This window comes from Phoxinus phoxinus (assembly GCF_949152265.1).
Source record: "Phoxinus phoxinus genome assembly, chromosome: 11".
Lineage (NCBI taxonomy): Eukaryota > Metazoa > Chordata > Actinopteri > Cypriniformes > Leuciscidae > Phoxinus > Phoxinus phoxinus.
The window spans coordinates 19,346,176-19,372,015 of record NC_136886.1 but is presented as its reverse complement, the minus strand read 5'-3'; the positions used below and the strand labels follow the sequence as shown (position 1 = coordinate 19,372,015).

Genomic DNA, 25,840 nt, shown 5'->3' with positions numbered 1-25,840 from the left:
TTACAAAATGTAATTTATTCCTGTGATGACAAGCTGAATTTTACTCCAGTGTCACGTGATCCTTCAAAAAACATTATAACATGGTGATTTGCTCAGGGAACATTTCTTCTAATTAACCAATGTTGATAAAACAGCTTTTCTGCTTTACTATTTGTTGCAGAAACTGTAATCCCTTTTTCTCAGGATCATTTGATGAATAAAAAGTTCAGAAGAACAGCATTGATATGATATATTCACGTTTTTTATAACATAAATGTCATCACTGTCATTTACATATGTCCTTGCAGAATAGTAGTATTAATTTCCTAAACTTTTGAACAGTATAGTGATTATATGATGAGGACGAATATGTACTGGGAAACAAGAATGATCCAAATATAAATATTTCTCATAATTATATTAATAATTGTAATATAATTATGAAAACATAATTTGTATATAATTATAAATGACCACAACACAAATTGTAATGAAAATACTTATTTTTCTTTTATTGATTTAACTTTTAGAATGTGATTTCTTTGAAATAATGTCCCTCGCTAGCCTCAGCATGGTGGTGTAATGAATAAAGTGCTTGGGATGAAAACTGTCACAACCATCATAGTCAGAGAAATGATTTTGAACATGTTTTCAGTGCAGTTACAATCACCAGATCACACATCGGAATCAACATGGCTCTGGAGAACCCACTAACTTTAGGCACAGAGAACTGCCTATCATCTTCAAGAGAGAAACATATGGCACTGCACTTCCAAGTGGATACAAATAGAAATACAGGAAGTGCAATAACTCCTCTAAATAAGTCTGATTCGTCTAAGATAGACACCTGAAATAATAATAAAAAAAATTGTCCCCCAGTAAAAAAACGCTAAATATTTATACACACATGCTTACATTACATTTCTGACACTACAGAAATATTTTTATATATATATATATAAAACTTAAACAGGACAAGTTGAACGCAGCCAGCACATTTTCTGTTTAAATTGCTGCATTAAGTCAAATATATGAAATACTAGCTATAGGATAAACAGGACGGGGCCCAGCACAGGAATATCCTTTACAGTTCTGACAACAGCTAGCGCAAGACGACCAGCTATGCAATATTCATACAGCAGAAGGGGTGATGGAATGTGTCAAAGATTCAGATGGCAATAATAATCAATAGAAGTAAACATTCTTCTTTATAAACAAAAATACAGCATAACAAAAACTGTTGTGAAACGTCAAGACGTGTTTCTCTTTCAAAACTGCCTCAGACAATCAGCAGCGTTTCAGTGCAGGCATTTCTGGATCCAAGCATCAAACTTATCGAAATATTTAAAAAAAAAAAAAAACCTCAAAAAATATACACAACACTGTTAATGGTGCAAATATTGGTCTTACAACATTGTACACTGTCCACTACTGTATTCTTATTTTTACAAGAGCTAATTTAGTACAAATGTCAAGTGATGCAGCTGTATTGCAGTATTTTTTGCCTGTCAAAACACCAAGACCCGTTTCAGTCACCAGGACTCATGGAGCAAGTATGAAGGGAAAAGACGGCCTGCACTGTTCACTGAACAGAAGCGCAACACAAACAAGCACATGTTTTATTTGTTTATATCTCAGTCCAAGTTCTTCTCAAAGGTGGCCATTATGTCACTCTGCATGGTCATGTCAATGACTCCTGACATCTAGAGAAAGAACATTAAAAAGATAAGTATGTGTCAATAAAACGTCATCATAAAACATATTGTTAATAACCATTTCTGTTACTGCATAACATTCATTATTAATCATAGTGATAAACGACTTTTAATCATATAGTAATAACAACAGCAACAATGTTTTTAAATAGTTATGAATAATAATCTGGTTAAGAAAACAAATAAAATCCCTGAAGATATATTACAAAAAGGTTAATTAGTTAACTAACTTAGTCAAACTAAGAATGAACAATACTTTTTCAGCATTTATTAATATTAGTTCATATTCATTTCAACATTTACTATACGTTATTAAAATCAAAGGTTGTATTTGTTAGCATTAGTTAATGCACTGTGAATTAACATGAACCGCTGTATTTTTATTAACTAACATTTACTAATGAACCTTATTGTAAACTATATTACTTAATATAATTAAGCGTTGTTTGTTGTAATTAATAATACCAATAATCATAATGCAGTTATAATGGGATTTTGGCAATATTATTATAAGATACAAACAGGTACTATTTTAAAAGTTTAATCTGAAATCAGTATCTCTCTCTTATCTCCATAATTATTTATGTGGTGAAATGCTGTGTAATAAGCTGTATGACTGTAAACCGTATCTCTTAAATGTCCGTCTAGTTTGAACTTGCCGCGCTGCAACTGCTCTCTCCGCGGAAGCTTTACGTTTAAAGACCTAATAAAACATTTCAACTCAAGTAAATAATTAGACAAGAAATACTGATCCTTGTACAAGTAGCCGTGTAATAAGCGGGATAATGTACATCCAGCCGGTTGTGATCTCAGAATAAACCCCGACAGGGTGATGAGGACCCCGACGCGAAGCTTTTATAAGCTACAGTACATGTCAAATCTTCTAAAGGAGAAAAACAATTCTCAACTAATACTGTAAACTATACAGGGAGTCAGTTGGTACTACATAATAATATTGAACGATTTGTATACAAACACAATTTTTTTCATAATAATAAGTTACTAACTTTAGAATGACATAATAATGTTTCCACTCCAATTAGTTTTTTTTTTAAAAATAAACATTTAAAGTCCCCCTGTAGTCAATAATTGTATCTCTTAAAACTCCTCTGATCACCAAAATTACAAAATTCTTAAAATAGCTTGAATGTAACGCTACACCCTTGCCTCATTTAGTATTATGCGGTTCTATGAATATGCAAATTAACCCCTCCTCCACTCACTTACACCAGCTCAGAGATTTGGTTTGATTGGTTACAAGTTTGTGACGTCAGAAACACCAGTGAATTCAAACCACATTTTTGAGACTGTCTTTGGTTCACTGCAGTTTTAAGAAAAACATACTCAGCAATGGTCTTGACTTATGAATTCACACATGGTTTGTCTTAAAGCATTAAAAACACCACATAGACAAATAAACAACATTAACCACTTTTTTTTCACCACAGGGGGACTTTAAATGGTGGCTGTCATAAAAACTGGACAGATTTATTCAAAAATATTAAATATTGAAAAACAGTCAAAATATATATATGTAATAAGGTGCATACATTTTGCAAAATGCTCCTCTCTAGAGTTTATTTTTGTAGCTGACTAACATGTTCATGGTCACTGAATGGCTTTTCGGAGTTAAACATAACATTATTATTATTATAAATAATACTAATAAAAAAACATAACATTAATAATCAAAACAAACAATAAAGGACAATTCTTTGATTCATAAAATATTTGAATCACTATTTGGATTAAATATTTTCAAATAGTTTAAATATTTTAACATTTTGAATTGAATATATAAATACTTAGTGTGTGAAGTACTTACGGCCTCTCTTCTGCGGCGTTCCTGCTCTCTCCTGCGGGCCTTCTCTCGTTCTCTGTCTACAGAGCTCTGCGGAAGAGAGCAGGGCTCAGGCGCTTTGGGGGGATCCAAGATGGCTGCCATCAGAGGCAGCTCTGCTGACTCCACTTCTGGCTTTGAGGGCTGGCAGTCTAGCTTAGTCTTTTGGAGCTGCTGCGTCAGACTAGAAATCATTAAAAGGCCACATTGTCAGCTAGTTCAGTGAGAACAGTCGTACAATAATCAAATGTGGGCTATGGGGATACGAGTGTAAATTAATAATAGAAATTAAATTTTGAATGCATATTACGCAAACTCGCTAGGTTTTGAAACAGAGCCATGGGAAGCTGTGGTCAGCTGGAATCATGTCTCCAGCCAGCCAGGCAGAGATTGAAATTTACATAACACAACTTTATACACTGTGTTGCCTGAAAACTAAGATTCTGTTAATACCTGCTTTTGTCTGTGCCGCTCTTCTCTCGACCAGCCTCCAGCTGCAGTTTTCGAGCTCTCTCTCGTTCCTCTTTTTCAATGGCAACTTTGCGAAACTGCTGGAAACTTTCCTTTGATGATTTGATGGGGCAAGGAGTTTGAGTAGCCATCTTACCCAGGCTTGTCCAGGAGTCGGCATGCTTTAGGACAATATCCTTGAACGCATATGAATAGGTCCAGGTTATCAGAGAGAACTGAAGATTGAGTGCATATTTAGCTTGGTACCCATGTAAAGCATCTGTACCTTTTTAGGCAGGGAGGATTTGGCATCTTGAATAGACTTGCATAGTTCACTGGAATCGTGTTTCGCTCCTAGAAAATGTGACAATAACTCATTTTCAAGAAACCATTGAGAAAAAGGAAAAGAGAAAGGACTCCGGAGGAAAACGGCAGAGGAAATGCTGACCGTGCATTTTGTGCAGCTGAACAGAGGGCTCTTCCAGTGTCTCAGGGCTGCTCTGCTCATCCCTCACATTTGTTAACGGACTCTCGTGCAGAGGTGACAACAATGTACATTGCTGCAGAGAGAAAGACAAAAAGTCATTTGTGGTTGAACATGATTTTTCAGTAGAACCGCAGCATACCATGAGTGTATATTAGCACTGTTTGTTGTTTTCTTTTGGGATCTGATCAGCGTTTGAACCCAGAAATGGTGACGAATCTTAACCAGATTGTTCTAATGAGAATAGAGAAGGCCAAACCACAGCTATGCACCTTAATTTGCAACAGTGTATGTGTAAGATTATATTAGCGGCTACAGACAAATATCTAGAAGAATAACAAAATGTAGTAAATGGTAAAACTATTTGCTACAAACCAGTGTGTTTATAATTATGACAATACATCCAAATTAGGGGTGTAACAGTTCACAAAATTGAATATAATACAAGAATTACCAGTTTGCAATTACAAGCAGCATATATATATATAAAAATTTTTTTTACAGCTAAATATAACTGAAAGCGTATGCCACCGGAAGCCTCGCACATTCAAGTTACAAATGGCCGCACCCACTCTTACGTTACAAACAAAGTGGATAACGATAACAACAGAGTAATGATATCGCTGGAATCACATTTAGAATAATAAAAAAAACACGCTGTTAATAACAATTACAGATACCGGTAATCAGAATAAACCTGACCCAAAAAAGCTTGAGCGTCCATTGGCGTGGATGCTAATATAGGGCTCTGGATAAGCACCGCCCATTTAGACAGGTGGACTCCTCCTAACTGACACAGTGATCAACCACATTTTTTATTGTTAGGTCATATTTATTGGTAGGTATATCAGAAATAGATAAAAAGATAGACAGCGCTGCACCATTATTTGAGCTACCACTGTTGCACAACAGTCAAACAAATATTCTACAGGCTTTGAATGTAGTCAGAATTTATTTTTTTATTTTATTTAACCTTTATTTAACCAGGTTAGTCTCATTGAGATATAGAATCTCTTTTTCAAGAGAGACCTGGCCAAGATAGCAGAACAAATTAGATCACACAATCACAAAACAAACACAAAAAGGGCAAAGACTACTCAAGTACATTTCAAAATAAAAGTGCCATTACTTAAAACATTTGCACATGTGGATGGACTCATGTTCTATAGATTTAACATAACGTTTAAAATCATTCAATGAAACTAGACACTGTAGTTTAAGTGTTTTCTGTAGGTCATTCCAAGTCGAAGGTCCAAAAAACATGAAAGCCTTTTTGAAAAACTCTGTCCGGGCTTGAGGTACATTCAATGAGAGAATTTTCTGGGACCGTAAACCATAAGTACTCTGTGTAAAAGAAAGAAATTCGGATATGTAGCATGGTAGTCTGCCTATGATGCCCTTATAAATAAAAATATAAAGGTGAGTAAGCCGGCGATTTGACAGAGAGGGCAAATTCACTGTGGAGTAAAGTGTACAGTGATGAGTGAGGGGTCTGCAATTTGAAATAAACCTTAAAGCTCCATGAAACACAGCATCCAACATCTGAAGACACTTTGATGGGGCATTCATATACAACAGATCACCATAGTCAATCATTGAGAGAAATGTGGCCTCGACTATCCTTTTTCTGGCAGAATAAGTAAAACAAGATTTGTTCCTAAAGAAAAAACCTAGCTTCAATTTCAACTTTTTCACTAAATTCTGTATATGAAGCTTAAAAGAAAGATGATCATCAATTAAAAATCCTAAATATTTATAAGATGAAACTACCTCAATTGTTTTACCCTGATAAGTAACAATATTTAGATCCAACTCATTTTTCCTTGAGTTTGAAAAGACCATTACTTTGGTCTTCTCTGCATTAAGCACAAGCTTTAAATGATAAAGCTGTGCTTGCACTCTATCAAAAGCAGTTTGCAAGCATTCATAGGCCTTCCTAATGGTAGCTGCACAACAATAAATGACTGTATCATCTGCATAAAAATGGAAAGATGCATGTTGGACATTTTCCCCAAGACAGTTTATATAAATAGTAAATAAAAGTGGCCCAAGAATGGAGCCCTGCGGGACCCCTTTACAGATTGATACATATTTTGACGTTAGGCCATCAACTTGTGTAGCTTGAGTCCTATCAGCGAGGTAGTTGATAAACCAGCCCACAGAGTGCTGAGACATACCTATACTGATCAGTCTCTGAACTAGTATACTATGGTCAACAGTGTCAAATGCTTTGGACAAATCAATGAACATAGACACACAGTGTTTCTTATCATCAAGCGCTTTGACTATATCATTAATTACTTTTATAGCAGCAGTGGTAGTGCTGTGTTTTTTCCTAAAACCAGATTGATGCTTAGATAAAACTGATTGAGCATTTAAATAATCTTTCACTTGTTCACCAACCAAAGATTCCAACACTTTGGCCAAAGCTGAAAGTTTGGAAATGGGTCTGTAATTATTTGGCAAAGTAGGGTCACCTCCTTTCAAAAGTGGTAAAACATAAGCAGACTTCCATACCTTGGGAATTTTGTTCGTGACCAGTGAAAGATTAAAAAGATGAGTCAGAGGTTCAGCTAGTATATCTGCAGCCAATTTCAAAAAGAAAGGTTCTAAGTGATCAGGGCCCGCAGGTTTTCGAGGATTCAATTGTTTCAGGGCTTTATGAACATCAGCAACAGAGAAGGAGCTAAAACTGAAAGTTTTGTCGGCAGTAATAAAGGTGTCATTTAAAGACTCTGACACTATAGGGGCAACAGAATTAAACAAAAATCCAGATGATATGAAATGCTCATTAAAACAATTTAACATTTCTACTTTGTCAGATATAGATGCACCATTCTTAACTAGAGACAATGGAAAGCCTGTTGGTTTAGTTGATGAAGATAATGACTTAATAGTTTTCCAGAATTTTTTGGGGTTATTTAGATTCTCTGTGGTTTCAGATAAATAAAATTCAGCTTTAGCTTTTCTGAAAAGTGAAGTGAATCTGTTTCGCAACCGTCTGAACACAACCCAGTCAGCATCAGTATCCGAACTCCTTGCTTTTGCCCAGGCTACATTTCTTTCGTGGAGCAAATTAGAAATCTCAGGAGTAAACCAGGGATTGTCCCGACCCTTAATTCTAAATTTACGAATAGGTGCATGTCTGTTCAGAATATCAAGAAAACTGTTTTGAAAAAAAGTCAGGGCTAATTCCACATCATCAATCAAGGCAATTCTACTCCAGTCAAAATAAAATAAATCATATAAAAAACCCTGCTCAACAAACATTTTCATATTTCGCCTTTCAACAATACGAGGTGCAGACTTGGGCACCTTAGTATCTCTAACAGCAGCAATCACACAGTGATCACTCACATCATTAGCAAAAACACCTATTGCAGAGTACTTAAAAGGGACATTGGTCAGGATTAAATCAATGAGTGATGATTTCTCCGGACATTTAGGATTTGGCCGAGTAGGAGTGTTAATTAATTGAGTCAAATTTAAACTGTCACACTGCTCTTTAAAAGCATCCGATATCGGCCTTAGCCAGTCCCAGTTCAAATCACCAACAACAATAGTGTCATTACAAATAACTTGACTTAACAAATTTGATAATGTAGATGAAGAGTCATTTGACGCAGACGGAGTTCTATAACAACCAACCAACCTGGTTTGGTGGTCTTTTGAGACTTCAAGGTTCAAGGCCAAAAACTCAAATTGTTTACACACCGATTTTGAGAGCACTAAACTAGAATTAAATTTGCATTTGATATAAATAGCAACACCTCCCCCTCTTTTTGGGCGATCTGAACGATACACATTATAACCATCGATGCCAATATCTTTATCAAGGACAGATTTAGTCAGCCAGGTTTCAGATAAAACAACAATGTCAGCATCAGTTGACTTGACCCATAAATTGACCATATCCAGTTTGGACATTAAACTCCGAACATTGAGATGAATAATACCCAGGCCAGACCTTGATTTAAAATCTTCAGGTGTATCACATATCGTAAGGCTATCAGGGCCAGGATTAGGCTGAACATTTCCAGAGATTAGTAATAAAATAATAACAAGGAGTCTGGACTTAGCTGATTTGCAGCAGAAAGTCCCAGATCTAGAATTTAATGATATAAAAAAAGCAGGAAGTGAGTCTGCAGAGACAATAAACCAATCCTTCAAAATGGAGAGGCAGTGAACGTGGAGTAGATTTGTAGCCTTATAAACAAACATAAATGAATGACTTGGCCCCTGTGATTTAAATTGGACCGTGGAAAAGATTTCAGGCCTTGAGACTACATAAGGGAACTCCATTTGGATGGACTCATTTTCTGACTGTAAATGGACAACCCCACTATTAAGGGGAATCAGAAAGATAAACAAGACTAAATAAAACTTCATTTTTAAAAACACTAGACAGACAGCTTTATATAACAAAAGGTAAAATAGAAAAAAGTTAAAAAGTAGTTAACAGAAGACCGTTAAGTTGAAACAACAACTTAACGAATTCCTATGCAACCCTCCAAAAGCAGTAAGACTGGACTTACTCTTTTTATTAACATCTGGGCAGGCAGCAGATTTTCATTAGCTCTTGACAATTTTTCAAGTCATTTTAATAGGGCTGTAACGATTTACGATATTAAACCGAAATCGCGACACTCAGATCCACGAACCTGTGTAGCGGTATGAGAAGGCAGATCGCGATCGACACACCCCTTCCCAGACTTATCTTTCTCGTCCAGAATAGATCCTAGGGCTGTGACGGGGTCTTTTACATATTAGGTATGGGAATTTCAAGCAAAAATAATATTCGAAGATTGCTGGGTATCATTTGATTATTATTCAAAAATCGCACCTCTCCCCACACGCACACACGCGCGAGCGAGCACACACACAAGCAAACACTAGAGCAAGTGAGCAAAGCGCGCGGTGTTTGCTTGTATGTGTGTGTGTGTGGCACCGGCACGCGCGTGAACTGGAGCTCACCTCGAATCGAAACTTAGAAAGCTTGAAATACTTTTACTTGATTTAACGTTAATTCAAAACATAAAGAAATGGCGGCTTAGGCTAATTCGTAGGAAGTGTGCATTTCTCTATATAGGCGCGTTCACTTTGTGGCAAGCGTTATTCCTGCGCTTGAGATGCGGGTCATGCGGAATAGGCAATATATTATTAGTGGTTTACAGCACAGACAGTAAGCCTCGGTTACCTCAGAATAATTTTTAACATGCTCGAGCTCGAATCATCTCCACAATGGAGTATAGTTCTGTTTGTTTTTCAAAAGTATTTTGTTACAAGAAAACAGAGTTATAGCTTTAGCTATTTATTTATTTATTTGGCTTTTAAAATCCTCCCTCCTCACAAGAATCGCGGTTTGTATCAAATCGTGGGTCAGAAATCGGGATACGAACCGAATCGTGGGTTTGCTGTATCGTTACAGCCCTACATTTTAACCATTATCAGAAACAAAGCCTCAGTCTTTAAAGTCTCCGCCGTTGACTGTGGGATACAAGGAACAATGCTTTGACCGCTTCTTTTCTCAGCTACACCAATTACTTTGAATAATCATACAATTGCAGATGACCTTTTCGATTTCTTCTATTACCGTCACCTGTCTAGTCCGTTCCCTTCATCAAACCATGTAAAAATGTTACAGTCAGCCACTCCTCATGGGCCCTATAAATGTCAGCTAGCTTGAAAACAACATTATATTACCAAAAGCCTGACACATCTTGGTCACATATTAGGTAGTGACATAGTTATAGCTATAAGCCCCAAAAAGATTTGGTTTACAGTGAATTGAACAGCTAAGAGGCGTTGTTAGGTACAGCGCAAAGTATTCTGAACGCTGTAAACCACGGCTTTAGAGGACTTATTGCTGTTATTAAACTGATACATAACTGCCAAAGTTTCATAAAATGAACGCATCGCAGCAACAACAACACACTAAAAATATTGATAACATAATTCTTTTGCCAAGCAATGTTTAGCAGAATGGCTGCCAAGGAAAACACAGACACAGCACAACTCCGTTTTTTTAGAGGTGCCGACAACAAGGATTTAAAACTGAGCCAGAAATGGCCTTTATCTCGCTCAACAGGTAAGATATACATCTATCATTTTATTGAATGTCAGTGTTGCCTTTATGTTATTTATTGAAACAGTTTTCAAGAAGTCAAAACAGTGGAGGGCAGTTAACTGCTGAAAATAAATGTACTCATTTTCCTCATGTCCTTATAGAAAGGAACAAGTTTTGACTTGATAACTTTTACTCTGATAAAATGTTTGCTGGTAACCAAATACGCCACAAGTCATAATTCAAGCTGTAGGGCTTGAGACAAATCCCAATTTACATAATTACCATCAAAGGTTGTGTAGCGTACCTTTAAGAAAGTGTCTGCAACAAACCACTATATTTTAAAGACCCTTTTCCTTTAATGACAATAACCTAATTTAACTAAATGAATGAGAAACTGTACAAAATAGTGTCTCTCCATATGGATATGTTCAGCAGAAAGAGAATTACCTCGAACAGAGAGCTGGAGGTAGGCTGGGATCCTGTGACAGGCATGGCTGCAGGAGGTGAGGTCAGTGGTGACAGAAGAGGAAGGATGTCTGCAAGATTGAGAAGGAGAGATAAACCGAGAGAGAGAGATGAGAGTTTACCTTGAATGGTATCCTGTTTTATACGTACATTCAAGCGGAGACAGCAATGACATGCAGCTTGGGAGAGAAAAACTAAATCGATGACAAGACTCGGCGACAAACCACCAGTTAAAGACGAACATACAATGCTAACCTACAATGGAAGGGGAAAGTTGCAGATGTACATTGTTAACAGAGCGAGGGAAGAGAGAGTGAGGGACGGCGATCGGCGGGGTCGAGTCGACACATCAAGCGACCTCTTACCTTCCTGCTCAGACTTATGTGGAGGCTTCTCTGCAGCAGAAGGTGATGGGGGGCCAACCTGAGATACCTGCGGGTCAAGGGGACTGAGCGTGGGACTACAGGGGAACAATGGGTCTGGAAGGAGTGTGGCGGGTGGGTGTGGGGTGATGTAAACGTGGGAAACTTTGGGTGGGGTGGATGTGTTGTCTTTACAGGGGGAGGTGGCGGAAATGTTGCGTAAAGGGCTGAGAGCCTGGTCGGGAGGTGGGCTGAGCGGTATGTGGGCAGTGCAGGTTTTACGAGGTAGCGGGGCAGCTTTGCCACTAGGTCTGGATGGCTGAGGTGGCAGCCGGCTGTGTAACGCTGTTGTGGAAGCAGAGGGATGGACAGAAAGGTGTTAAACTGATAAATCACAGTTGCAGATATCAATCTGGTCTCCAAATGCAGTTTTAGATTTAGACGAGGCATTAAAAAAAAAGAAACCGTTTTCATTTTTGGAGGTCATTTCATTCTTTTTGTGCAGTGTGGCCACAGAAAACACATTAACATGAACTGAAGTGTGAACAAAGGCACTGAGCCAAACCTGGGAATGCTGTGATGGTGTCCTCGGCAGGATGATTAGCTTGCTGTGACGCAAGCAGGTCTTTGGAGTCTGCCTCTGAGACTAGTGACGCTAGGCGAGACTGGCACGTCACGACTGAGGCAGAAAAAGAGTCCTTTACCTCAGCAACGGCCTGCCGCATTGCCTGTTTGGGGAGGGGGACAATGGGGCAATATTTCACACAGGAAAAATCTGGCCCTACATGAAGTGAAATGCTCCATGTGCCATCATCAAAGATTAAATGAGTGGGAGTAGGCCATTTAATAATGGTTGTGGACTCTTTGTTGGCTTGTGTGTTTTATTTTTTTTACCTTGTTTTTATTTTTGTTGGCATGACCAGGGGCTTTGCTTTGCTTCCTCTTAGCTTTCTTTTCTGTAAGACACGCACAATGCACACTGAGGTCATTTCACTTCAGTCGTGGCTGAGGGAAAGGCCAACCCCATCCCATGGGCATTTCTGCTGATTTACCCAGTTTGTCTGAGCTCCACTAATAAAAAATAAACTATGCATATTAAGTGCTATAAGTGTCAATCACTGAAATAATAATAAATACAAATGATAATCAACAAGTTTAATTTCAAGTGGTTGAAATTTGGCTATTTTCAAGTGAAATGTGCACAAAGTGTGAGAAGTGTTTTGTGGCGGGAGCAAAAGTGGAATAAAAATGTGAAATGACAAAAGGGGAAGAAATCACAACACTAATCTTAATATACAACAGTTGTCTAGAAAAATGCGTTTTATTTAAATCTCTGGGTGTCGAACACCAAGCTCAATGGGAAAGCTTTATACCCGTTTAGGTAAATAAAATGCACACATCTACAAAATATGCAATAGATTTAAAACAAGACAAGTGGTTGCTTATGACAAGCTCGTTTTGGTCCTAGATTCATGTTCCAACTATAGTTTACAATCCAAGTACCTCACATACAACATATTGACGTATGCTTTTACAATCTATTGTAGATTATCATTACATATACATCTCTGCATAACCTATCACACAAGTACAAAAGGTGAAATTACAACGCAATGGAATCACATAATAATGAATGAGTGCAGCAGTTTAAAACAGACCAGCTGTACCTCTTAGCCGGGACAATAGCATGGCACAAACTACTGTGCCCTCAGCTATGTTTGATGAAGGTCTGAATTGAAAACTGGCCTTTCTTCTAAGTGTTTTTAACCTAAATGCTAAATCAACTTCAGGAAAATGCCACACTAAGATCCAACTGGTCTCGATCTTAAACTACAGCACCAACATAAATAAGTGATTGTGATGAAAACAAGAACAAAACATCAAACACAGGAAAACAACAAATAAATAATAGCACCCAAATAAAAAACAACTGAAAGAGTGAGGGACCCCTTACGTGACTAATAATTTTATCATTATTTGGAGCCAAAAGTGCACAATTTTATGAAAAAAAAAGAAAAAAAGAGATGGGACAAGTAGTGAAAAAAGGAACAAACACCAATTTTTTTTAATTGAGTAGGAAAAAAAAAAAAACGTTTCATGTACTTTGTTGTCCAGTAGTGAAATAAATTGAAGAGTTTATAACAATAGGGATGTCCAAGTAAGCTTTACAATTTTTGGTTTGTTTTCTGCATCAGTGGCCAGATAGATAGCGGGGGGCACAGACTGGCCTGAGAGACAGTGAGTGAATAAAAGGGTTGGTGGGTAGGTGTGAAGCAGCTAACCTGAATCAGAGTCACAGCTATCAGAGGAGCTAGAGTCACTACTACTGCTGTCAGAGCTGGACGAGCTGCTGCTGCTTTCACTCAGACGAGACGGACGGCTCGTGTCTCTAAACTCACCTTCCGCTTCAACTGCACAGAGAAAGAAAAATACATGTTTATATTTGCATTTATACAATTAAATTTTTATTAAAAAATAAATACATATATACAGCTCTGGAAAAAATTAAGAGACCACTGCAAAATTATCAGTTTATCTGGGTTTATTATTTATAGATATGTGTTTGGGTAAAATGAAAATTTTAGTTTTTTCTCCCAAATCTAAATATTGTAATTTAGAGCATTTATTTGCAGAAACTGACAACTGGTCAAAATAACAAAAAAGATGCAGTGTTGTCAGACCTCGAATAATGGAAAGAAAAAAAGTTCATATTCATTTTCAAACGACACAATACTAATGTTTTAATTTAGGAAGGGTTCAGAAATCAATATTTGGTGGAATAACCCTGATTTTCAATCACAGCTTTTATGCGTCTTCACAAAGACAAATCTGCCCGATCGCAGCCTTGCTGAAGCACCCCCAGATTACAAATAAGAACAAATAAGGTCTGACAACACCTGACCAGTTATTTTGACCAGTTGTCGTTTTCTGCAAATAAAAGCTCTAAATGACAATATTTTTCTTTGGAATTTGGGAGAAATGTTGTCAGTAGTTTATAAAATAAAACTAAAATGATAAAATTTTACCCAAAAACACACACACATACATAAATACACACACATATATATATATAGTAAACTGAGAATTTTGCAGTGGTCTCTTAATTTTTTCCAGAGCTATATATATATATATATATATATATTTTAAAATAAATATACTCACTTTTGGCCTTTTTATTGGAGTTTGGTTCTCCAGTTGTGTGTTGCAGCTCTTTATCCATTTCCTTGATTTTAGACTTCTTTTGTGACTTCGTTTCTACAAATGTAAATAGATTACCCAATAAATTTAAGCTACACTTTTTCACTTTACACAAATAAATTTGTATTTCTTGAAGTCTGTTTTACAGTGTGTTTTTTTATGTACAACCAAATTAGAAATGAAGAGCATAAGGCACTGCTGCTCTACAAAATTGTAAAACAGGGTTACAGGGTTGTAACCTTGTCTTTTCAAATAATGAGAAGGAAAATAAACCAATAAATAAATAGAAATTATCTAGAGTAAGTGCCCGTTTTGTACAGAAAAATAGCCCTCGTTGTGCAAATTCAGAATACATGGAGGCCAAAACGGTTCAACAAAGATTTCTGGGTTTGTTTTCTTATAATGATTACTTTTTTTTTTTGTATTCCTCAGAACGCATATTTTACATTTGCATGCGTTTAGTCATAACAGGCTTTTAGTACTACTACTCACATAATTTCATTTACATAGATTTCCATAAAATATGTGCCAGCATATTAAAGCTGTTAATTATAATGACTGAATATTACTCACTGTCTGTTTCTTTCGGTTTCTTCCGAAGGCAAGTAACAACGTAGCACTCAAGAGCTCGAAGAGTTGAAGGTTTAAGAGTCTCAAAGTCGATCTCAATCTCCTCAGGGTCAGTGTCCCTGAGCAGGGGTTCTCGAGCCTTGATGATGTTCACTATTTTGCCAAGCTTGTCCCCAGGAAGCTTGTTAATGTCTAGACTCAGTTGCCGTTTCTCCTCATAAGACATGGGTACTGTGTTCATCTCTTCTTCGGAGTCACATGCTTTACTCTCCTTCCGCCTGAGAACAGAGTTTACATAATTTTGATTTCTCTGAGAAAATGAGTAAAACATTTTTTTAATGCCATACATTATTTTTAGTGTGGAGACAGCCAGGAAAGATATGCGCACTAACACACAAAAATAAAACATATTCTTACCCAGATGACTTGCTGCTGTTTGACCTTTTCTGTATTTTTGCAGATTTCTTCGTTTCTTCACCTTTTCGCTTACTGGACTCTCTCTCTTTCTTCCTTTTCTTCTTGGACTTTTCCCTTTTCTTTGGCTTCAAGAGAGGTGTTTGGGTCAGTAACTGCAGCTGCTCTCGTACTGCTTTCAGCTGGAGAGTAAAAACCGAAATGGCATAAAGAATAAATTTGCCCAATCTATAGTTCAAAACCCTGCAACCTACCTCTCACTGCCTACAGTACAAATGCATCCAAACCATCATGAAACTTCATAACTGACTAATTTTGAATGCTCACATTGGCATATAAGTTTCTATATAACTTTCTAAATTCTATACGAATACTAAATTTCAACCGTGTTTGACATTAACAGCACAATAGCTAAGCTAACCGCACAAAACTGTAATAAGCATAATGCACAGAAGGGGTGTATGTGCACGACATCACGATTTTAGATTGTGAACAATGTCTTCACGATCTGCTTCTGTAGCATGATACTAACAGTCTCTCTTCAGGGCACATTCTATCAGCTGCAGTTCTTTGCCATCACAAAAGTTTATTAATTGCATGCGTTTAACCTGCCAGTTATACCCTCAAATGACGTTACTCGCACACTGTTCTGCAATGGATCATAAAACTTACGCTTCGTATCATATTACGGTTTTTGAGTCAAGGATTGGATAATTTTACGGATCAGCAAAAAGAAAAGATAAAGTGTTTTAATTCTACAATATATGGTGTAAAAACGTCTGAGTGCTGCCCTCTTCAGGTTGAACGGTGGCTACTGCAGTTGAATTTTCCTATTGGATGTTGTGGTACCAGCTCACCACGCCCTTGCCTACAGAGACAGGTCTCAGTTGCACCCCAGTTGTGGTGTAACAATTTAATCGATACAGTAGTTACTTTCAAAAAGTGATGCTCTATTTTGATCATAATTTAGACCGTTTATGCAGTAAAACTGCATACACGTCTATGAAGTTTCATTTTTACATTTGCTTTTTTTCTCTTAATTTCTTGCTTGAATGCTACTATTAAATAGATCTACAGCAGCTGAAAAAAAGTAAAGCACGGTTTGTTTCATTTGTATCTTGTATTTTACTTATTATTTGTATCTTTGATCTTATTTTTAATAACAAAGATAAAATATCAAGTGAAATAAGATTTTGACCCAGCCCTACTTTTGCCTAAATAGTCTATCATTGTTTTTTCTTCTATATTTTGTTCACTTGTAAGGATAAATTTTAGCTTTACATAAAAGCTTATGCTTGCTATTGAGTCTGGGATGCGGATCCGTCTCTCATCTCTGTGCACCTCGGTGTCGGACAAAGAAAAGAAGAGAGGTATATATTTAGCATTTAACAGCAGCGGTGATGATGAGGTGAGCGCCCTAAACGCGTGGCAGCGATCAAATGGACAGGGTGCCGCTGTCAAGAGGGAAGATAGACACTCAGCAAATCATGCCAGTTTTTTTTCTTACCTCGGTTGTTTTGTCATAAGTTATGCTGCCATATTACTCCATTAATTGATACTATAAATATATTTCCAGGCTTATGAAATCTGTACACGCTGCCACAATGTTTTCATTGCCTGCTTGATCAGCCCTTTATTCTAATGGTCTCTCTACGTAGCGGTTTATAAGGCAGCTGACATTTTAGAAGTTTATTTCCTTTGTCGGCAAAAGCTACTTGTGTCAGAGAGAGATAGACTTTCTGGTGGTCAATAAAGAAGGAAATGGATTTAATTACAATGGCGAATCCATCATGGCGGAGAAAATCCCAGTTTAGAATTATATTCCCTGATTTGTTAATCTTTGTTTAAAATTAAGTGGTGCAACAGTGGATTTAACATAAAACCCAGATCAACAAATCCTTGATTAGCTCTGAACGTTGCTTAATTTAATCCTTATAGGTGCAAACCACCTTTAAAAAAACTAAAATAAATAAATAAAAGATTGTGGATCGTGATCCTGCATGAAAAAAACAAAAACAATTTATGATATTTTTTTTGCCACATTGTCCACTCCTCTACACAAGTAAAAATGTATCCTGTAATTCCGGATACTTATTTGTGAAGACTTATCAGTTTAGAGTGTACAGTATAAGCATATTCATAAACACCTCTTTCGCTTCTTGGCGAAGAACATCTGGAATGGCTTTTGCTACCAAGGATGCATTCAACATAGAATTTGTTGGAGGCAGCTTAATGTTGATACAAACCTTTTGCAAGAGTCGTCACATCGGGAGTGTGCCAATGATGAACGGTTTTGGAACAGCAAATGTATGCATGAAAGGACTCAAATGTCTACATGCATGTCTCACCTGTTCCTCCAGGTTGACGAGCCTCTGCGCTCTCTCCTCTTCATCCTCTGAGGAGTTTTCTGATGGAGACGATGATTCGCTGTCACTGCTCTCAGAGCTGGACGGACTGTGTGGTCTCTCCTTCTTTACTCTGTTCTGACTCGAGGTTGGAGCTGCATTCCTCGGCTCGGCAGGAATCTTAGAGAAGCGAAACTCAAAAACATCCTGAAAAGAAAAAAGAAAAAAGACCAACATTAAGCCTGTGAGGAAAAATTTCCTGAGAACAATATGCAGATATTGCATTTCTAAAAGGAAACAGGAAGATAAGACAAGCAATGGTTTTGAAGAACGATCAAACCACCAAAAGACACACCTGGAGTTTCCTTGCCATTCCCACAACCTCATGGCCTGGTGGATTGTATTTGTAGCAGTTTGAGAACATGAGCCGCATATCTGCAGCAAATTGCAATGCATCCATGTACTCACGGGTTTCTATCTTTTTCTGTAAAAAAAAAAAAAAGAGAAGCCAATTACATAGCACAATAATAGTGAGCAAAGATGTTCCAGTTATATTAACACAATAGTGGTACTCACTTTTATGGTACTCATATCCATGGGTTGGTGAATGATTTCATGATAATCATCAAGGCCCAGTGACTTAGCATCCACAGGCTTATAAAAGGGCCAGGCATAAGCGGAATGCTTTTTGGCAAACATCTCTTTTAGGATGACACAGCAGTATTTGAGTCTCTCAGAGAGTTTGGTCCTTCTGCCCACTTGATGCTGTGGTGGTGATTCAGGAAGGTCTTTACAGGGAGGTTTGATGGGTCGGCCACTGCCTCGCCTGGAGAATAACTTTAGGACTTTTGGTTCAGTTACACAAGGGGATGACTCACAGCTGGTGATGGAAGAGGCAGTAGGGGTCGTAGTGTCCGCTTTTCTTTTCACGCCATTTTTCAACTGAAAGAAAATGAGACCATTAAAGGATTAGTTCACTTTTAAAGTGAAAATTCTGTCATCATATACTCACCCTTAAGTTGTTTCAAACCTGTATGAATTTCTTTCCTCTGCTGAACACAAAGGAAGATATTTAGAAGAATGTCAGTAACCAGACAGTTTTTGGTTCCCATTGACTTCCATAGTAGGAAAAATATATACTATGGAAGTCAATGGGAACCAAAAACTGTCTGGTTACTGACATTCTTCTAAAAATCTTCCTTTGTGTTCAGCAGAGGAAAGAAATTCATACAGGTTTGAAACAACTTAAGGGTGAGTATATGATGACAGAATTCTCATTTTAAAAGTGAACTAATCCTTTAATTTAGATAGATGTGGATTACAGTTAAAACTAGGGATGTTAACCGATGACTGTTTGACCGATGGTTGACCGTATCAACATTAACCAATCAAAGTTGTTGATAGTCGGTTAAAAAAAAAAAAAATCTCTAAATTAGTTTATTATAGACAGTGGACTAAACGCTACTACAGTTAGCCGTCACATTCCAAGATCTTTTTGTGTGAAGTGAACAAATCCCTCTCACTCAATTTTTCATAACTCGCCCGTTTGTACTTAAACCAATAAAAACATTTGGCGCGAGGTCACAGCGTTTGGGTTCACGCGCTCACAAGGTTTGTAAACAGTAAAGGCTACAGGCTAACACACTCGAGGTTAGAGCCAGGGCAGACGACAGGAGGAAGCGTGCAAAGAAAAGTAGTGTCTGGGACCATTTCACCAAACAGAATGACACAGATGTAAATTGCAACTTGTGTGATACAGTGCTTAAATATGAAAATACATTACATCTACATTTCAGTGGTAACAGATAAGGTGATGATCATCATCTTTCTTTATTATTGTTAGCACCACCTCAAGCTAAAGCGGCGTCTCTTCGGTTCGGAGCTGTCATTTTCTTAAATGAGCCGCGGCAATGTTTCAAATGAGCTTCTAACGCTAGAAAAACGCCTTTATTTTCAACGCGATCACCTTGTACCCAAACCATTCCGAAACTAAGGAGCCATTTGTCCACCGATTACATACAAGCTCATCGGCGCCGGGTTTGCGGGACTTTCGCGCTGTTGGGGATTTTAAAAAAGTGACGTGAGTGGAAGGGCTGCGCCGGTGGGTGTGTGTGTGAGCGGGAGGCAGAGCAGCAGAGAAGATGCGACAGAGTTGCGAAATTGCAGGCGCGGCTCGAAATGGTTGTTATTTCAAATAGCGTAGCATATTTTAAACTAATCGGTTAACCGGTTTCAACCGGCTAATGAGGCTCGGTGGTCGGTCAAGAATTTTTTTAGTTTTCGCCATCCCTAGTTAAAACAACTAATGCTCAAATATTTTCTCCTAATATAGATATTTGTCAATGATTGCTCAGGATCTGTTGTCCACCAAATCCTACGCCATCCTTTTTTGAGACATCTCCCCTTGATCTTGTCACATAAGTGAAATCTGACTAAGTTAAGTTTTAGGCTTGGAGCAGGTTTTTTTTTAGATCAAATTAATCCCTTTGTGGGAGACTATGAGCTTTGTAATTGCAGACCTTGTACATGCGCAAACAGATACATTGCACATTAAAAGAAAAGACAAACATTAAAAAGCATCATGACACCTTTGATGATTGGGAGTATTCTAACTGAGAAACCGCATGCCCAATAGGCTTCCTGTGGTAGTCTGTGTTACACGGAGTTCGGCCATACACAGATTAAAGTGACTGTTGTTTTGCTTTATTTATAGAAATAAAAACAATTTACTTCAGTTGGACAATGGATGCTACAATTTTAAACGGCTCTGCTCAAAACAGCACAAGCTGCACAGTGCAGCAGGAGTCAGATTTAACTTATGTGACAAGATCAAGGGGAGATGACTCAAAAGAGGATGGCGGATGATTTGGTGGACAACAGATCCTGAGCAATCATTGACAAATATCTTATTGTTTACATTTTATCTTGTAAATCGTATAGCCAGTAAAGCTGCTCCCTATGCACAGAGACCATGTGATCATGAATTCTAAAGCGAAAGTAAAAAGCATCCTCCCCCACCCGTTGTTATCGGAAATGGCAGTGCTGTCAAGTTTATTTACCGGTCTGAAAATGTCTTCACCGTGACATCCCTAATGCCCAAGGTTGGTAATTTGCATAAAACACACCCAATAAGACCAAATATTCTTAATTCTTTGCATTATATCATACATTTTTGTGAAATTCAGGAAGTAATATGATATTCTGATCAAATCACTGAAATTAAAGGATTAGTTCACTTTTAAAGTGAAAATTCTGTCATCATATACTCACTCTTAAGTTGTTTCAAACCTGTATGAATTTCTTTCCTCTGCTGAACACAAAGGAAGATATTAAGAAGAATGTCGGTAACCAGACAGTTTTTGGTTCCCAATGACTGCCATAGTAGGAAAAAAATATACTATGGCAGTCATTGGGAACCAAAAACTGTCTGGTTACCGACATTCTTCTAAATATCTTCCTTTGTGTTCAGCAGAGGAAAGAAATTCATACAGGTTTGAAACAACTTAAGGGTGAGTATATGATGACAGAATTTTAATTTTAAAAGTGAACTAATCCTTTAAGAGGCTTACAAAGTAACAATGTCTTGAGTTCTAGGAGTTCACTTGGTAAGGACCAAAATGATACTAAGACATGACATGGTAAAAGTGCAGGTGGTGTGGAACTGACTTTGGCTGTTAGTTGTGCAGACAAAGGAGCAGAGGGAATTGTGTGTAGAGCATCTGGAGGAATGACAGTCACTGTTTGCTGGAAAACAACCTCAGACACAGGAGACTGCGGCCTCATCTTTAACCCTGCAGAAACATGCAAAGGTACATTTAGTTTCCACTGTCAACTGCCAAACACAATGCAAAAACCTGAAACGTATAGTAATTTGGCATCAATCTATTTAAATAGAAAAATCATAGGGTGAGAATACCTGTCGTAGACTTCCTTCCTCCTTTTAGAGGAGCTTTAGTTGTCAGAGCAGAGATCTCAAACTCATCTTGAGGCATCTGTGCCACCTTCTCCAAAAAATACTTCTCAATGTCTTGAGCCATCTTAACAATATCATCTCCTGGCTGGAACCACACACATACACAACATGTCTGAGACCAAATGTCGAAAATCAAATCTTTAACTTACTTTTTTTTTTTTACACAGAACAAGACCAAGGTCCTCACCCGATTGTACACGTAACAGTTTGTGAACATGGTGTTGAAGTCATCTACACACTCCATAGCTTTCCAGTAGTAATTGTTCTCAAGACGCTTTCTAATGGTAGTCAAGTCCATTGGCTTCTTGATGATTGCATAATAATCCTAAATTAAATATAAATACCATTTTAAAGCATGTTACTAAAGATTAGTACATACAAACTGTAATCAGTAAAATAGCTATAAATAAATAAAATTTTGTAGTAAAAGTAGAAAAGAAGGGGGAAAAAAGAGCACCGCGAGACTTACTGGCAAATTGAGTCTGACTGCATCCACAGGCTGTCTGAAAGGCCATGAGAAGTGGTGTCTCCACAGGGACTTAATCACCACTTTTTCTAGATACTGCAACTGATTGGTGAGGCGTCCAGGCTTTTTGGGGTTCTTGAACTGGGGGGGAGGGGGGTTCCCATTCATGGTGAAATTCTGTGGGGGTTTCGCAGCAGACATCGCCAGAACTGATCCAGGGAGCGGTGACCAGTATGGAAAGGGTTTTCGCAGCTACGCCTAGGCAGCTCAGCGAGCATTACACATCCACTGTCAGTGCCACTGTAAACAGGGAGAGCAGTGTCAACATACTCATGGAATTCTGCACTGCTGTTTATTATCTCTAGGCAAATCAGAACAAGCCTATTTAAATCACACATGTATAAAAGTCAATGTAATAGCTTTGAAATTGTCTAGTTAATGCACTGAAGTCCAGTGCTCGGGACTATTGCAGGTTTGCTGCGGTATGCACTGCCCTCTATTGCCTAATAAACAAATATTACACTGCCTTTTAGCTCCACTAGACATCAAGTCATCTTTACAAGTTGAAGTACAAGATCAGTCTTACTCCACCCAAAATAACTTTTAAAATAAATAAAACATATCCGTATAGAAACCTGACAGTTAAAATGCAGTAAATCAAAGTTTGAACATGCTGACTATTTTTTCTCCCACAAGATTATCCAGCACATTAAAAATATATACCAGTGCTGTTTAGCTAATGTGACATTTATACAAAAAAATAAAACTCAAAAATGTATATTACTGCAAAAAAAAAAAAAAAAAAAAATCCAAGGCAAATAGAACAAAAAGCAAGTAGTACTAGATATGTATCCCAAATTAATTTTCACTTCACTTACCAACTTAAAATGCTCTTCAAGACTTAAGTTACCCATTAATAAAACGATAAATGAAAACACCTTTAGATATAGTGAAAAACGTGTGCTTAAAAGTTAGATTATTTTAATAGTCTCTGAGCAAGCTTTATTCAGCTCAACTGCAGAGGTAATGATTCATCACACTTACCCCCAAACTAAAAGGCCATCGTCCCGCTCAGTAAAATAATATTTTGTTTGCTCATACTCAAAAACATTTACAAGTAACATTGATCATTATGTGTACTTTATTTAGATAAAAGAAAAAGGGGGAAAAAATCATTGTACATGAAACCTAAGGACTTACAAATTTATTTATACAAGAAAAACAATTTGAAAAAAAAAAGTTAAATGCCATTTTATTTATTTTTTTGTAAGCTATATAAAAACATTTAGATTCACATTGGTTTGCTTATGATTGGGAAGGGAGTATTTATGTTTCTGGTGGGGAGAGAAGAAGAGAAGGAAAGGTTGTCCATTGGAAGGAAAATAATTGTTTCGTGATTATTTTCTAACAAATTTTACAATTTGTCTATACAAATGTAACGACGTTGTGACAATTTGTATGTTTATTGTGGTCAAGAGCATGCAAATTGGACAAATTTTAGACTGCACACAAAGAGAATAACATTCATCTAACGTTATTCAGGCCAGAAAGAGACTTCGTATGTTAACAAAATTGTCCAGCAATATAATATTGAACAGCTCCCTATACTCAGAGTGAAATATGCAGTGTGGTGTTTATATGCAAAATGTTGTTTGTTCCTTCAATCCAGGGACATGCGTTACATAAACCCGATGACCTTCTTATGGATGACGCAATACCAACTTCCGGCTCAATACGAATGCCACATACGTGTCGCATCTGCTTAAATTGTAAGTATTAGGAACTTATACAAGCATATAACACAATTTAGGTAATTAAGACACAGGTTTACATTAACTTCCCGCTAACAGAGTTATCAAGCCTCGAGCTACAAAATGGCGCCTGGCTAGCTTTAGCACGGCTAGCCACACATTACCCCGCCCCGTCAGATGCTGACATTGAGCTCAGTTAACAGTCCCTCCCCTAACCATTCCGCAAGCTAAATGAAGCTAGTTCAACTTGGACCCAAAATTTTACCTTTCCGTCTCGGGCACAACAAAGAAAGTTTAAACTGCCGAACTGAGACAGACGCTGCAGTGCAGGAGGAGCTCTGCTGGAAAACTTCACCAATCGAAGAATCTTGTTGATGCGTTGCGCCCGAAAAACCCTCTTAGAAAACGACTGAAAGATTTTTGAGCTTAGTTTTCAACGCCAACAGAACAAATTAACATAATATATATTTGCAATAACTCTGTTTCTTTGAAAGGTTAGTCATCAATGGCGGATGTCTCTCACGGCAACCGCCTGGTATTTATACCCTCCTGCTGAAAGCGCCCAATCCCATTGGACAAGACCCCTCACGTGCTCTCTTCTTCCCCCTCGCGCCTCTAACACCGAGAAAATATTCCTTTAAAATGTATCCCACGGAAACCTCACTCTGTTTTATACCCGAAATAACTCCGAAACGCTGTTTTACAGTTGATCACGTTTATTTTTACGACGACGAACGAACTCCTGTAAGAAACAGACACGTACGTCAGATTTTTTTTTTTTAAAGTGCGACATAACTGGTCTCCGGACATCACATGACCATTCTAGAACATTCTGTCGATTGCTATAACTCAATTCCCCTTTTAATGTCTGTTAAATGGTTACATTGTGGCTCTTTTCCGTAGCTTTGGTTGTCAGCTTCTGGCGACTGTCGGACATCGGTCATCTCTGCAGCATGAAAATCTCTCAAAGAGAACTATGATATGATAGAGCAAGAGCACTGAGCAATGCTGAGGGGAGGCGAACACGAACTAATACGCATGCGTACATTCTTGACAGCGATTGGTTTCTCAATTGACGCTGTCCTCGTCTTTTGTGGAAGAATCTCCGTTTTTAATAAATACAAAAAGTTATAAAGTAAAGTAATAATCAGGCATTATCATTGTTAAACACAAACACATTTTTAAATTAAACCTCTTCAAGTAATAATCAGGAATTATCATCGTCAAACCCAAGTACATAGCCTACAGCCTTATAAAAGTTATATATATCACTGACTGTAAAATTCCTTTTTCAGCTGTTTTAACGATCGAAAAAAAATTGTGTATTGAAATGCCACAAACCGTGGAGCGAGAATCGTTGTACATGGCATACCTTTTTATGTACAAATATATATTGATATTGTGAGGGGCCCGCCCTTTGTTTTTTAGTGACCGGGGCCCAACATTTGGTGCTACCAAATCAAACTGGTTTGTGCCATTGTTGGAAAAATGTTTAATTTAGCTTGGTGGTTGAAAGTTTGGTTGTGCATGCTAGTTTTGGGAAGCATATTATTTAAACAATGTGTTGCCTACTACATTCTCTAAATTATATAAACTTTTTTTGTCAACATATCGTAATTGATCTTTGAGGAACATTATGACCTACTGTTATGGAAGAGTGAAGGTCTGAATATATTTTATGAATTGCTTTAAATATAAGTTTTCCCAAAAATGAAAATTTGCACCCTCTTGTTGCTGCAAACACTTTTCCTTCTCAGAGAA

General features: G+C 37.5%; 1 protein-coding gene across 4 annotated transcripts; it reads right to left on the bottom strand.

Annotated features, from left to right (window-relative positions):
• Positions 1-917: 917 nt before the first annotated feature.
• Positions 918-25,103, bottom strand: brdt (bromodomain, testis-specific). Of its 4 annotated transcripts, none has more exons than XM_079627726.1 (21): positions 24,963-25,098; positions 22,332-22,628; positions 22,050-22,187; positions 21,806-21,947; positions 21,556-21,680; positions 18,466-18,831; positions 18,245-18,373; positions 17,893-18,096; positions 15,548-15,726; positions 15,134-15,408; positions 14,525-14,617; positions 13,645-13,773; positions 12,257-12,318; positions 11,928-12,090; positions 11,366-11,707; positions 10,983-11,071; positions 4,433-4,544; positions 4,271-4,338; positions 3,988-4,181; positions 3,520-3,718; positions 918-1,682 (listed from the first exon to the last, which is right to left on the bottom strand). In XM_079627726.1, the coding sequence occupies exons 2-21, from the start codon at positions 22,527-22,529 to the stop codon at positions 1,614-1,616; spliced, it is 3,276 nt and encodes a 1,091-aa protein (XP_079483852.1). In that variant the 5' UTR covers positions 22,530-22,628; positions 24,963-25,098; the 3' UTR covers positions 918-1,613. The 4 variants fall into 4 exon arrangements, with proteins under 4 accessions (XP_079483852.1, XP_079483851.1, XP_079483854.1 ...); XM_079627725.1 differs by lacking the exon at positions 24,963-25,098 and adding an exon at positions 24,345-24,865; XM_079627728.1 differs by lacking the exon at positions 11,366-11,707 and having other exon boundaries at positions 24,963-25,103.
• Between the last annotated feature and the right edge of the window lie 737 nt (positions 25,104-25,840).

What these genes read in the sequence shown, in the direction of transcription:
- brdt (XM_079627726.1), bottom strand. Translation starts at nt 22,529, where the DNA reads ATGTCTGCTGCGAAACCCCCACAGAATTTCACCATGAATGGGAACCCC. An exon ending in CACCATCACAGCATTCCCAG is followed by an intron (nt 11,708 to 11,927) that starts GTTTGGCTCAGT and finishes CTTCCACAACAG; the next exon opens with CGTTACACAGCCGGCTGCCA. An exon ending in TCAGCTGCACAAAATGCACG is followed by an intron (nt 4,339 to 4,432) that starts GTCAGCATTTCC and finishes CACATTTTCTAG; the next exon opens with GAGCGAAACACGATTCCAGT.